Source organism: Scyliorhinus torazame, chromosome 4, assembly GCF_047496885.1.
Source record: "Scyliorhinus torazame isolate Kashiwa2021f chromosome 4, sScyTor2.1, whole genome shotgun sequence".
NCBI lineage: Eukaryota > Metazoa > Chordata > Chondrichthyes > Carcharhiniformes > Scyliorhinidae > Scyliorhinus > Scyliorhinus torazame.
The window spans coordinates 372,734,862-372,746,950 of NC_092710.1; the positions used below are offsets into that span (position 1 = coordinate 372,734,862).

General features: G+C 54.6%; 2 protein-coding genes across 3 annotated transcripts in view; both read right to left on the minus strand.

Moving 5' to 3' along the window:
- The window catches only part of LOC140411246 (kinesin light chain 1-like), a 669,745-nt gene that overhangs the window by 344,277 nt on the left and 313,379 nt on the right, over window positions 1–12,089 (minus strand). The gene's annotated exons all lie outside the window — the stretch shown is intronic.
- polh (polymerase (DNA directed), eta) overlaps window positions 1–12,089 on the minus strand; it is a 169,315-nt gene that overhangs the window by 119,317 nt on the left and 37,909 nt on the right. The window contains exons 2-4 of the mRNA XM_072500359.1: window positions 11,177–11,311; window positions 4,992–5,218; window positions 4,608–4,780 (exon numbers count right to left, since the gene is read on the minus strand). Coding sequence (XP_072356460.1) covers window positions 4,608–4,780; window positions 4,992–5,218; window positions 11,177–11,311 — 535 coding nt within the window. The remainder of the gene's footprint in view (window positions 1–4,607; window positions 4,781–4,991; window positions 5,219–11,176; window positions 11,312–12,089) is intronic.

Genomic DNA, 12,089 nt, shown 5'->3' on the forward strand with positions numbered 1-12,089 from the left:
CGTATTTACCCTTCCCCCAATTGTAAACCTTGCCCTGTTGCACGCACCTATCCCTCTCCATTACTAAAGTGAAAGTCACAGAATTGTGGTCACTATCTCCAAAATGCTCCCCCACTAACAAATCTATCACTTGCCCTGGTTCATTACCCAGTACTAAATCCAATATTGCCCCTCCTCTGGTCGGACAATCTACATACCGTGTTAGAAAAGCTTCCTGGACACACTGCACAAACACCACCCCATCCAAACTATTTGATCTAAAGAGTTTCCACTCAATGTTTGGGAAGTTAAAGTCACCCATGACTACTACCCTGTGACTTCTGCACCTTTCCAAAATCTGTTTCCCAATCTGTTCCTCCACATCTCTGCTACTATTGGGGGGCCTATAGAAAACTCCTAACAAGGTGACTGCTCCTTTCCTATTTCTGACTTCAACCCATACTACCTCAGTAGGCTGATACTCCTCGAACTGCCTTTCTGCTGCTGTTATACTATCTCTAATTAACAATGCCACCCCCCCACCTCTTTTACCACCCTCCCTAATCTTATTGAAACATCTATAACCAGGGACCTCCAACAACCATTTCTGCCCCTCTCCTATCCAAGTACCCGGGAGTGAGTTACAGACTGGAATCTAATCGAGGGATTCACGGTGATTTATATATAGAATAACAGATACCCGGGAGTGAGTTACAGACAGGAATCGAATTAAGAGGTTCAGGGTGGTTTATATATGGAATAACAGATACCCGGGAGTGAGTTACAGACTGGAATCCAATCGAGGGGTTCAGGGTGGTTTATATAGAGAATAACAGATACCCGGGAGTGAGTTACAGACTGGAATCTAATCGAGGGGTTCAGGGTGGTTTGTATATAGAACAACAGACGCCCAGGAATGAGTTTCAGACTGGAATCTAATCGAGGGGTTCGGGGTGGTTTATGTACAGAATAACAGATACCCGGGAGTGAGTTACAGACTGGAATCCAATCGAGGGGTTCAGGGTGGTTTATATAGAGAATAACAGATACCCGGGAGTGAGTTACAGACTGGAATCTAATCGAGCGGTTCAGGGTGGTTTATATATAGAATAACAGATACCGGGAGTGAGTTACAGACTGGAATCTAATCGAGGTGTTCGGGGTGGTTTATATATAGAATAACAGATACCCGGGAGTGAGTTACAGACTGGAATCTAATCGAGGGGTTCAGGGTGGTTTATATATAGAATAACAGATACCCGGGAGTGAGTTACAGACTGGAATCTAATCGAGGGGTCAGGGTGGTTTATATATAGAATAACAGATACCCGGGTGTGAGTTACAGACTGGAATCTAATCGAGGGGTTCAGGGTGGTTTATATATAGAATAACAGATACCCGGGAGTGAGTTACAGACTGGAATCTAATCGAGGCGTTCAGGGTGGTTTATATAGAGAATAACAGATACCCGGGAGTGAGTTACAGACTGGAATCTAATCGAGGGTTTCGGTGTGGATTATATATAGAATAACAGATACCCGGGAGTGAGTTACAGACTGGAATCTAATCGAGGCGTTCAGGGTGGTTTATATAGAGAATAACAGATACCCGGGAGTGAGTTACAGACTGGAATCTAATCGAGGGGTTCAGGGTGGTTTATATATAGAATAACAGATACCCGGGAGTGAGTTACAGACTGGAATCTAATTGAGGGGTTCCGGGTGGTTTATATATAGAATAACAGATATCCGGGAGTGAGTTACAGACTGGAATCTAATCGAGGGGTTCAGGGTGGTTTATATATAGAATAACAGATACGCGGGAGTGAGTTGCAGTCTGGAATCTAATCGAGGGGTTCAGGGTGGTTTATATATAGAATAACAGATACCCGGAGTGAGTTACAGACTGGAATCTAATCGAGGGGTTCAGGGTGGTTTATATATAGAATAACAGATACGCGGGAGTGAGTTGCAGTCTGGAATCTAATCGAGGGGTTCGGGGCGGTTTATATATAGAATAACAGATACCCGGGAGTGAGTTACAGACTGGAATCTAATCGAGGGGTTCGGGGTGGTTTATATATAGAATAACAGATACCCGGGAGTGAGTTACACACTGGAATCTAATCGAGGGGTTCGGGGTGGTTTATATATAGAATAACAGATACCCGGGGGTGAGTTACACACTGGAATCTAATCGAGGGGTTCGGGGTGGTTTATATATAGAATAACAGATACCCGGGAGTGAGTTACACACTGGAATCTAATCGAGGGTTCGGGGTGGTTTATATATAGAATAACAGATACCCGGGAGTGAGTTACAGACTGGAATCTAATCGAGGGGTTCAGGGTGGTTTATATATAGAATAACAGATACCCGGGACTGAGTTACAGACTGGAATCTAATCGAGGAGTTCGGGGTGGTTTATATATAGAATAACAGATACCCGGGAGTGAGTTACAGACTGGAATCTAATCGAGGGGTTCGGGGTGGTTTATATATAGAATAACAGATACCCGGGAGTGAGGTACAGACTGGAATCTAATCGAGGAGTTCGGGGTGGTTTATATATAGAATAACAGATACCCGGGAGTGAGTTACAGACTGGAATCTAATCGAGGGGTTCAGGGTGGTTTATATATAGAATAACAGATACCCGGGAGTGAGTTACAGACTGGAATCTAATCGAGGGGTTCGGGGTGGTTTATATAGAATAACAGATACCCGGGAGTGAGTTACAGACTGGAATCTAATCGAGGGGATCAGGGTGGTTTATATGGAGAATAACAGATACCCGGGAGGGAGTTACACACTGGATTGATTAAGAGACTCGCTCTTTCAATGCTTCTCTCTCTCTCACTGCTTCTCTGTCTCTCTCTCTCCCTCCCTCGCTCTCTTTTTCACTGCTTCTCCGTCTCCGTCTCTCTCACCCTCCCTCTCTCTCTCTTTTTCACTGTTTCTCCGTCTCGGTCTCTCTCTCTCCCTCTCTCTCTTTTTCACTGCTTCTCTCTCTCTCTCTCTCTTTTTCACTGCTTCTCCGTCTCTGTCTCTCTCTCTCCCGCTCTCTTTTTCACTGCTCCTTCGTCTCTGTCTCTCTCTCTCTCCCTCCTCTCTCTTTTTCACTGCTTCTTCGTCTCTGTCTCTCTCTCTCTCCCTCTCTCTCTTTTTCACTGTTTCTCCTTCTCTGTCTCTCTCTCTCTTTTTCACTGCTTCTTCGTCTCTGTCTCTCTCTCTCTCCCTCTCTCTCTTTTTCACTGTTTCTCCTTCTCTGTCTCTCTCTCTCTTTTTCACTGCTCCTTCGTCTCTGTCTCTCTCTCTCTCCCTCCTCTCTCTTTTTCACTGCTTCTTCGTCTCTGTCTCTCTCTCTCTCCCTCCTCTCTCTTTTTCACTGCTTCTTCGTCTCTGTCTCTCTCTCTCCCTCTCTCTTTTTCACTGCTTCTTCGTCTGTCTCTCTCTCTCTCCCTCCTCTCTCTTTTTCACTGCTTCTCCGTCTCTGTCTCTCTCTCTCTCTCCCTCTCTCTCATTTTCACTGTTTCTCCGTTTCTGTCTCTCTCTCTCCCTCTCTCTTTTTCACTGCTTCTCCGTCTGTCTCTCTCTCTCCCTCTCTCTTTTTCACTGTTTCTCCGTCTCTGTCTCTCTCTCTCTTTTTCACTGCTTCTCCGTCTCTGTCTATCTCTCTCCCTCTCTCTATCTTTCACTGCTTCTCTCTCTCCCGATGACCTAATGTGTTGAAAGCCTTTCTCTCTCACCCACAGCCGGTTAAAGCTGCAGGAAGGGTTGGACCTGTACAGGCTGCAGGCTGGCTGGGTTATTTGAAAAACAGCTTTTAAAATTTGATAATTGGAGAACTCTAATCATACCTCGGCGAGGCTGATAATTGCAAGTACTGACTGAATGCACCTGCCAGAACATCCAATCCAGCTGGTGGTTTTCAACACTCCACTCCCTGAGAAGATAGCCGACTACAAAGACTTCAACATCAGCAATAGCAACACATCTCTCTTCCTTCCCTATTTTAATCCCTATCATTTTACCCCTTTCCCTTCCTCTGTGTGCTCTTGTGGGAGTTTGGGTAGAGGGTGGGACTGTCAAAGGGGAATGCAATAGATCAGCAGACCATTATTCTAGTTTAATTTTTGCATGTTTTAACTCTTTTCTTGTTATAAATAAATAGTTATGTTTTTACTTACAAATCTGGTGAATGAAATGAAAATCGCTTATTGTCACAGGTAGGCTTCAAATGAAGTTACTGTGAAAAGCCGCTAGTCGCCACATTCCGGCTCCTGTTCGGGGAGGCTGGTACGGGAATTAAACCGTGCTGCTGGCCTGCCTTGGTCTGCTTTCAAAGCCAGCGATTTAGCCCTGTGCTAAACCAGCCCCCTAGTGGTTGTAAGTCATTGGACTAGCCAGGGCCAAAGATCTCGAAAGCTTCATAAGAATTATTGATTAATTCACTTCTGTTGCAACTCAGGTCAAGGAGGCTGGGATTGGCCACGGACTAGTCCAGTATGCCCTAGTTAATGGGGGGGGGGGGGGGGGGTATTCTGATTTAAGGGGGAGTTATTCTGATTTAAGGGGGAGGCTGATTCTGGTCTATAGGCGGTTATTCTGCTTTAAGCGGAGGTTACCTTGTTGTGTGATATACCAGCCGAACATCTGTATCCAGTCTCTGTCTCCACAGCTGCCCGCATCTCCTCCACGATCAGTGCTCCAGCTGTGAGCTGGAGTTCTGGACTGTTCTGATCGCAGTCAGGGGGAAGGGAATCTAACCATGCCTCAATTCCAGCTCTCCGCCCCTCTTCTGTAAGAACAAACATAACCAGACTGCCCGTTAATAAAGTGAGTTCGTAAAGGTCCCATGGAGAGTGAGTTAATAGTTGAATAATGAGGAAATGGCGGATGAGATGACCAGATATTTTGCTCCGATCTTCACGATAGATATAAAAACACTCCAGAAATGGCTGACCTTGCACACTGCGCACCCCCCCCCCCCCTTCTTCCAGGGTACAAACCTTTCAGAGTGGCTGGGTCTCCAGACTGCTGTGCCTGGCCATTCTGGGAGAAGCCCTCCACAAAGGTGGTTTTCAGCAGCCCTGAATCAACCCGCTGCCCTTCCATCTGCCTGGCGCGCTGCCGGGCTGCAGCGGTTAGATCCACGTAGGCTTCGTCGATGCTGGCCCGCTCGATCACCGCAAACCGAGACATCACCGCAATCACCTGCACGCTGGCCTCCCGGTACCTGCCCGCGGTGGGGAGACAAAAGACAGGAGATTAATGGACCAGAGGAATGCAGCCATCATTCAAAAAAACTTCCGCAGCATCAACCTGCATTTGTAAAACACCTCGAAAAGGAATGGGGAGGGAGCTAGCGAGAAGCGTGAAAAAGACAGCGAGAGTTTCAAAGAACAATCCAGCACAGGAACAGGCCCTTCGGCCCTCCAAGCCGGTACCGGTCATGATACCACCCTTGGCCAAAACCCTCAGCACTTCCTTGTGCCGTATCCCTCTATACCCGTCCTATCCATGTGTTTGTCAAGATGCCTTTTGAACACCGTTAATGTATCTGCTCCACAACCCCCCCTGGCAACGCGTTCCAGACACTCACCACCCTCTGTGTAAAAAACCTGCCTCGCACATCTCCTCAAATTTTGACCCACAGACCTGAAACCTATGCCCCCTGGTGACTGACCCTCCACCCTGGGAAAGAGTGCCTGCCCATCCACTCTATCCATGCCCCTCATAATCTTGTCGACCTCTATCAGGTCGCCCCTCAACCCCCGTCTTTCTAATGAAAACAGTCTGAGTCTATTCAGCCTCTCCGCATAGCTAACACCCTCCAGACCAGGCAACATCCTGGTAAACCTCCTCTGCACCCTCTCCAAAGCCTCCACATCCTTCTGGTAGTGTGGCGACCAGAATTGTGCGCAGTATTCCAAGTGCAGCCTTACCAAGGTTCTATACATCCACAGAATGACTTGTCAGTTTTTATACTCAGTGCCCCGTCCAATGAAGGCAAGCATTCCGTCTGCTTTCGCGACTACCTTGTCCACTTGTGTTACCAGTTTCAAAGATCTGTGGACCTCCACACCCAGATCTCTCTGACTTTGTGTTTCCGAAGAGTTTTACCATTTACGGTATATTTCCCCTCTATGTTAGACCTACCAAAATGCATTACCTCACATTTATCCGGATTAAACTCCATTTGCCATTTCTCTGCCCAAGTCTCCAACCTATCTATGTCCTGCTGTATCCTCTGACAATCCTCAACACGATCTGCCACTCCACCAACCTTAGTGTCATCCGCAAACTTACTAATCCGACCGGCTACATTCTCCTCCAAATCGTTTGTGTACACCACAAACAACAGAGATCCCAGCACAGATCCCTGTGGAACACCACTAGTCACAACCTTCCATTCACAACATTGAAAGGTTCCATCTGTCGTGGGGAAGGTGTTAGAATTGATCATTAAGGGGGTTATAGCTGGGCACTGAGAGAAACACAAGGTAATCTGGAGAATCATGAATATTACCATGAATAGAAGACTGGCTGACTGGCAGGAAACAGAGTATGTAGAAGTGGGTCTTACCCTGATTGGCGAGGAGTGGAGTCCTGTGGGGGTTTGTGCTGGGCCTCAACATTTCACAATTGACATCAACGACTCGGATGAGGGGAGCGAAGGTACGGCAGCTAAATGGTGCAGCTGACACAGAGATAGGGAGGAAAGTATGTTGTGAAGAGGACATAAGGAGGTTGCAGATAGGTGGAGGGAGCGAGGAAAAATCTGGCAGATGGAGTTTAATGAGGGAAAATGAAGTCATGGCAGGAAGAATAAAAAGGCAGAGGGTGACTGACATGGGAGAATGATGACAGGATTCCTTAGTGCAGAGGGATCTGGGTGTTCTAGTGCACGAGTCACTCAACGTTAGTCTGCTGAGACAGTAAGGAGTTGGGAAGGTTAATGGAAAGTTCTCTTCATTTCGAGAGGAATTGAACATAAATGGAGTGTTCTGCTCCAGTTATACAGCCATTGCTGAGACCACAGCTCGAATACTGGGTGTAGCTTTAGTCCAAATGTGTTGGAAGCGATTCCCAGGTGGTTTTTAAACTGATCTTTCCAGGATGCGGGCTTCGCTGGCGAGGCCACCATTTCTTGCCCATCCCTAATTGCCCTCGAGGAGGTGGTGGTGATGATCTGCCTCGAGTGGCTGCGGTCCATCTGATGTAGATACACGCACTGCGCTATTAGGGAGGGACTTCCAGGGTTTTGACCCAGCGACAGTGAAGGATGGAAGGCCTCCGGAGGGCCGAAAGGCCTAATCCGACTCTCGATGTTTCTATTCGGCCCTTCGAGCCTGCTCCACTATTCATTTCAACAGCTGTTCCCGCTTTCCTCCCGTACGGGGCAGAAGGAGGCCAATCGGCCGTGTGAGTCTGCACCGACCATTCACTGGAGCACCCTATCTCGGCCCACTCCCCCGCCCTATCCCCGTAACCCCACCTTACCATTGGCCGCTAAGGGGCAATCTATCACGGCCAATCCAGCTAACCGGCACGTCTTTGGAACTGTGAGGGGAAACCGGAGCACCCGGAGGAAACCCACGCAGACACAGGGAGAACGTGCAGACTCCGTACAGATATTCTGGGCAGCACGGTAACACAGTGGTTAGCACAATTGCTTCACAGCTCCAGGGTCCCAGGTTCGATTCCCGGCTTGGGTCACTGTCTGTGCGGAGTCTGCACATCCTCCCCGTGTGTGCGTGGGTTTCCTCCGGGTGCTCCGGTTTCCTCCCACAGTCCAAAGATGTGCGGGTTAAGTGGATTGGCCGTGCTAAATTGTGTCCAAAAAAAGGTTAGGTGGGGTTAAGGGTGGAGGTGTGTGCGTAGGTAGGGTGCTCTTTCCAAGGGCCGTAAAATGTATACAGGAAAACATTTTAGCTCAACGTGTGGAGGGATCCAACAAGGGACGGTGCAGAGCTGGACCTAATTCTGGGGGATGAGGCCGCAACATGGTGCAATTTAAATTTGGGATGGACAAAGAAATGGAAAAGTTGCAAAAAAAGGTTTTGGATTGGTGAGGGGGGGTACAAGATTATGATGGGCATGGAGAGGGGGGATAGGGAGCAGCTGTTCCCCTTAGTTGAAGGGTCGGTTACGAGGGGGACACAAGTTCAAGATGAGGGGCGGTAGGTTTTGGGGGGAATAGAGGGGAAACTTTTTTATCCAGAGAGTGGTGGCGGTGTGGAACGCGCTGCCTGGGAGGGGGGGGGGGGGGGGCAGAGGCGGGATGCCTCATATCCTTTAGAAAGTACTTGAAATGAAAATCGCTTATTGTCACAAGTAGGCTTCAAATGAAGTTACTGTGAAAAGCCCCTAGTCGCCACATTCCGGCACCTGTTCGGGGAGGCCGGTACGGGAATTGAACCGTGCTGCTGGTCTGCTTTCAAAGCCAGCGATTTGGCCCTGTGCTAAACAGCCCCTGGATGAGCACTTGGCTCGTCAGAACATTCCAAGTGGGATTAGGTGGGTGGAGAAGGGACACAACAGTGGGCAGGTCAGGGCCTTTCATGCGTCGGCGCAGACTCCATGGGCGGAAGAGCCTGCACTGTAGGATTCTGTGATTCCATGACTAAGGATGAGGTATTAGATGTTTAGCAGGCTCAAAGGTGCATAAATTGCCCGGTTCTGATGAGATGTATCCCAGGCTGCGGAGAGAGACGAGGGAGGAGATTGCTGGGGCCCTGACAGAGATATTTGAATCATCGCTGGCCATAGCAGAGTATCAGATAACTGGAGGATAGTTAATATGCTGCCTTTAATCAAGAAGGGAAGCAAGGAGAAGCCAGGTAATCACAGGCCAGTTAGTCGAACGTCAGTGGTGGGGAAATTATTGGAAAACGTTCTGAGGGACAGGATTAATCAACACTTGGAAAAGCAGGAACTGATCAGGGATCGTCAGCACGGACTTGTTGGTGCGAGATCCTGTCTAACTAATTTAATTGAGCTTTTTGAAAACGTGACTAAATATATTGATGAGGGATGCACAGTGGATGTGGTTTACATGGACTTCAGTAAGGCCTTTGACAAGGTTCCACATGGAAGGCTGGTCCAAAAGGTTCCAGCCTATGGGATCCAAGGCAATTGGCCAATTGGATCAAAATTGTCTTGTTAATAGGAGGCAAAGGGTGATGATACAGGGTTGTTGTTGTGATTAGAAACCTGTGAGCAGCGGTGTGCCACGGGGATCAGTGCTGGGACCCTCGCTGTTTGTTACAGACATTAACAAGTTGGAAGTGAATGTAGAAGTAAGTTTGCCGATGACACAAAAATTGGGGGCAGAGAGGAGCAGAGGGGTGGGGGGGCAGAGTCGGGCGGGGGGGGGCAGAGTCGGGCGGGGGGGGGCAGAGTCGGGCGGGGGGGGGCAGAGTCGGGCGGGGGGGCAGAGCCGGGCGGGGGGGGGCAGAGCCGGGCGGGGGGGCAGAGCCGGGCGGGGGGGGGCAGAGCCGGGCGGGGGGCAGAGCCGGGCGGGGGGCAGAGCCGGGCGGGGGGGGGGGGCAGAGCCGGGCGGGGGGGGGGGGCAGAGCCGGGCGGGGGGGGGGGCAGAGCCGGGCGGGGGGGGGGGGGCAGAGCCGGGCGGGGGGGGGGGGGGGGGCAGAGCCGGGCGGGGGGGGGGCAGAGCCGGGGGGGGGGGGGCAGAGCCGGGCGGGGGGGCAGAGCCGGGCGGGGGGGCAGAGCCGGACGGGGGGGGCAGAGCCGGGCGGGGGGGGGGCAGAGCCGGGCGGGGGGGGGGGCAGAGCCGGGCGGGGGGGGGGGCAGAGCCGGGCGGGGGGGGGGCAGAGCCGGGCGGGGGGGGGGCAGAGCCGGGCGGGGGGGGGCAGAGCCGGGCGGGGGGGGGCAGAGCCGGGCGGGGGGGGGCAGAGCCGGGCGGGGGGGGGGCTGAGCCGGGCGGGGGGGGGGGCAGAGCCGGGCGGGGGGGGCAGAGCCGGGCGGGGGGGCAGAGCCGGGCGGGGGGGGGGCAGAGCCGGGCGGGGGGGGCAGAGCCGGGCGGGGGGGCAGAGCCGGGCGGGGGGGGGGGCAGAGCCGGGCCGGGCGGGGGGGCAGTGCCGGGCGGGGGGGCAGAGCCGGGCGGGGGGGGGCAGAGCCGGGCGGGGGGGGGGCAGAGCCGGGCGGGGGGGGGCAGAGCCGGGCGGGGGGGGGCAGAGCCGGGCGGGGGGGCAGTGCCGGGCGGGGGGGCAGAGCCGGGCGGGGGGGCAGAGCCGGGCGGGGGGGGGGGGGGGCAGAGCCGGGCGGGGGGGGGGGGGGCAGAGCCGGGCCGGGCGGGGGGGCAGAGCCGGGCGGGGGGGCAGAGCCGGGCGGGGGGGCAGAGCCGGGTGGGGGGGGGGGGGGCAGAGCCGGGCGGGGGGGGGGGGGCAGAGCCGGGCCGGGCGGGGGGGGGGGCAGAGCCGGGCCGGGCGGGGGGGGGGCAGAGCCGGGCGGGGGGGGGGCAGAGCCGGGCGGGGGGGGGGGGCAGAGCCGGGCGGGGGGGGGGGCAGAGCCGGGCGGGGGGGGGGGCAGAGCCGGGCGGGGGGGGGGGCAGAGCCGGGCGGGGGGGGGGCAGAGCCGGGCGGGGGGGGCAGAGCCGGGCGGGGGGGGGGGCAGAGCCGGGCGGGGGGGCAGAGCCGGGCGGGGGGGGGGGAGAGCCGGGCGGGGGGGGGGGGGCAGAGCCGGGCGGGGGGGGGGGAGAGCCGGGCGGGGGGGGGGGAGAGCCGGGCGGGGGGGCAGTCCCGGGCGGGGGGGGGGGGCAGAGCCGGGCGGGGGGGGGGGGCAGAGCCGGGCGGGGGGGGGGGGGCAGAGCCGGGCGGGGGGGCAGAGCCGGGCGGGGGGGGGGAGAGCCGGGCGGGGGGGGGGGGAGAGCCGGGCGGGGGGGCAGAGCCGGGCGGGGGGGGGGGGAGAGCCGGGCGGGGGGGCAGAGCCGGGCGGGGGGGCAGAGCCGGGCGGGGGGGCAGAGCCGGGCGGGGGGGGGGGAGAGCCGGGCGGGGGGGCAGTCCCGGGCGGGGGGGGGGGGAGAGCCGGGCGGGGGGGCAGTCCCGGGCGGGGGGCAGAGAGGAGACAGGGTCAGACAGAGGGGGAGACCCCCGGGAGAAGGGTGGGGAGCCGAGCGGGGCGGGGGGGCCGAGCGGGGGAGGGGAGCCGGTGGACATTACCGAGCAGGACCTACTTGCTGAGGTCAGCCTTGCCGTGAGCCTGCGGAATTCGAGCCAGTTGCAGTTGGGGACATTTCTTCTGAGCTTCCATGCCTCTCATTCCCCTGGTCACCCCGTAGGCCCGGGCTTCATAGCTGACGGCAATGATGCTGCGGGATTCATGAAGAAACTATTATTAACACAGCAACACGGACTCAAAACACACTGTCCATTCACAGAAACATCCAGCAGAGTGAGGGAGAGGAGAAACTGGGTTCAGGGACGAGGATCTTCAGTTACAGCATCGACTGGAGAACTGGGAAGGGTTTCCTGGAGAAGAGAAGATGCGATAGAAATATTCAATATCCTGGGGGCCCTGGACAGAGCGGAGAGAGAAACCGTTCCCATTGGGGAAGACCAACCAGAGGAAACCGATAGAAGCTGATTGGCAAATCCGAGACTGGAGGAGAAATTTCCTCACACGGCGAGAGTATCTGGAATGTTCTGTCTGAGAGTGTGGGGGAGACGGGGTCAATGATCTGGAATGTTCTGTCTGAGAGTGTGGGGGAGACGGGGTCAATGATCTGGAATGTTCTGTCTGAGAGTGTGGGGGTGACGGGGTCAATGATCTGGAATGTTCTGTCTGAGAGTGTGGGGGAGACAGGGTCAATGATCTGGAATGTTCTGTCTGAGAGTGTGGGGGAGACGGGGTCAATGATCTGGAATATTCTGTCTGAGAGTGTGGGGAAGACGGGGTCAATGATCTGGATTGTTCTGTCTGAGAGTGTGGGGGAGACAGGGTCAATGATCTGGAATGTTCTGTCTGAGAGTGTGGGGTAGACGGGGTCAATGATCTGGAATGTTCTGTCTGAGAGTGTGGGGGAGACAGGGTCAATGATCTGGAATGTTCTGTCTGAGAGTGTGGGGGAGACGGGGTCAATGATCTGG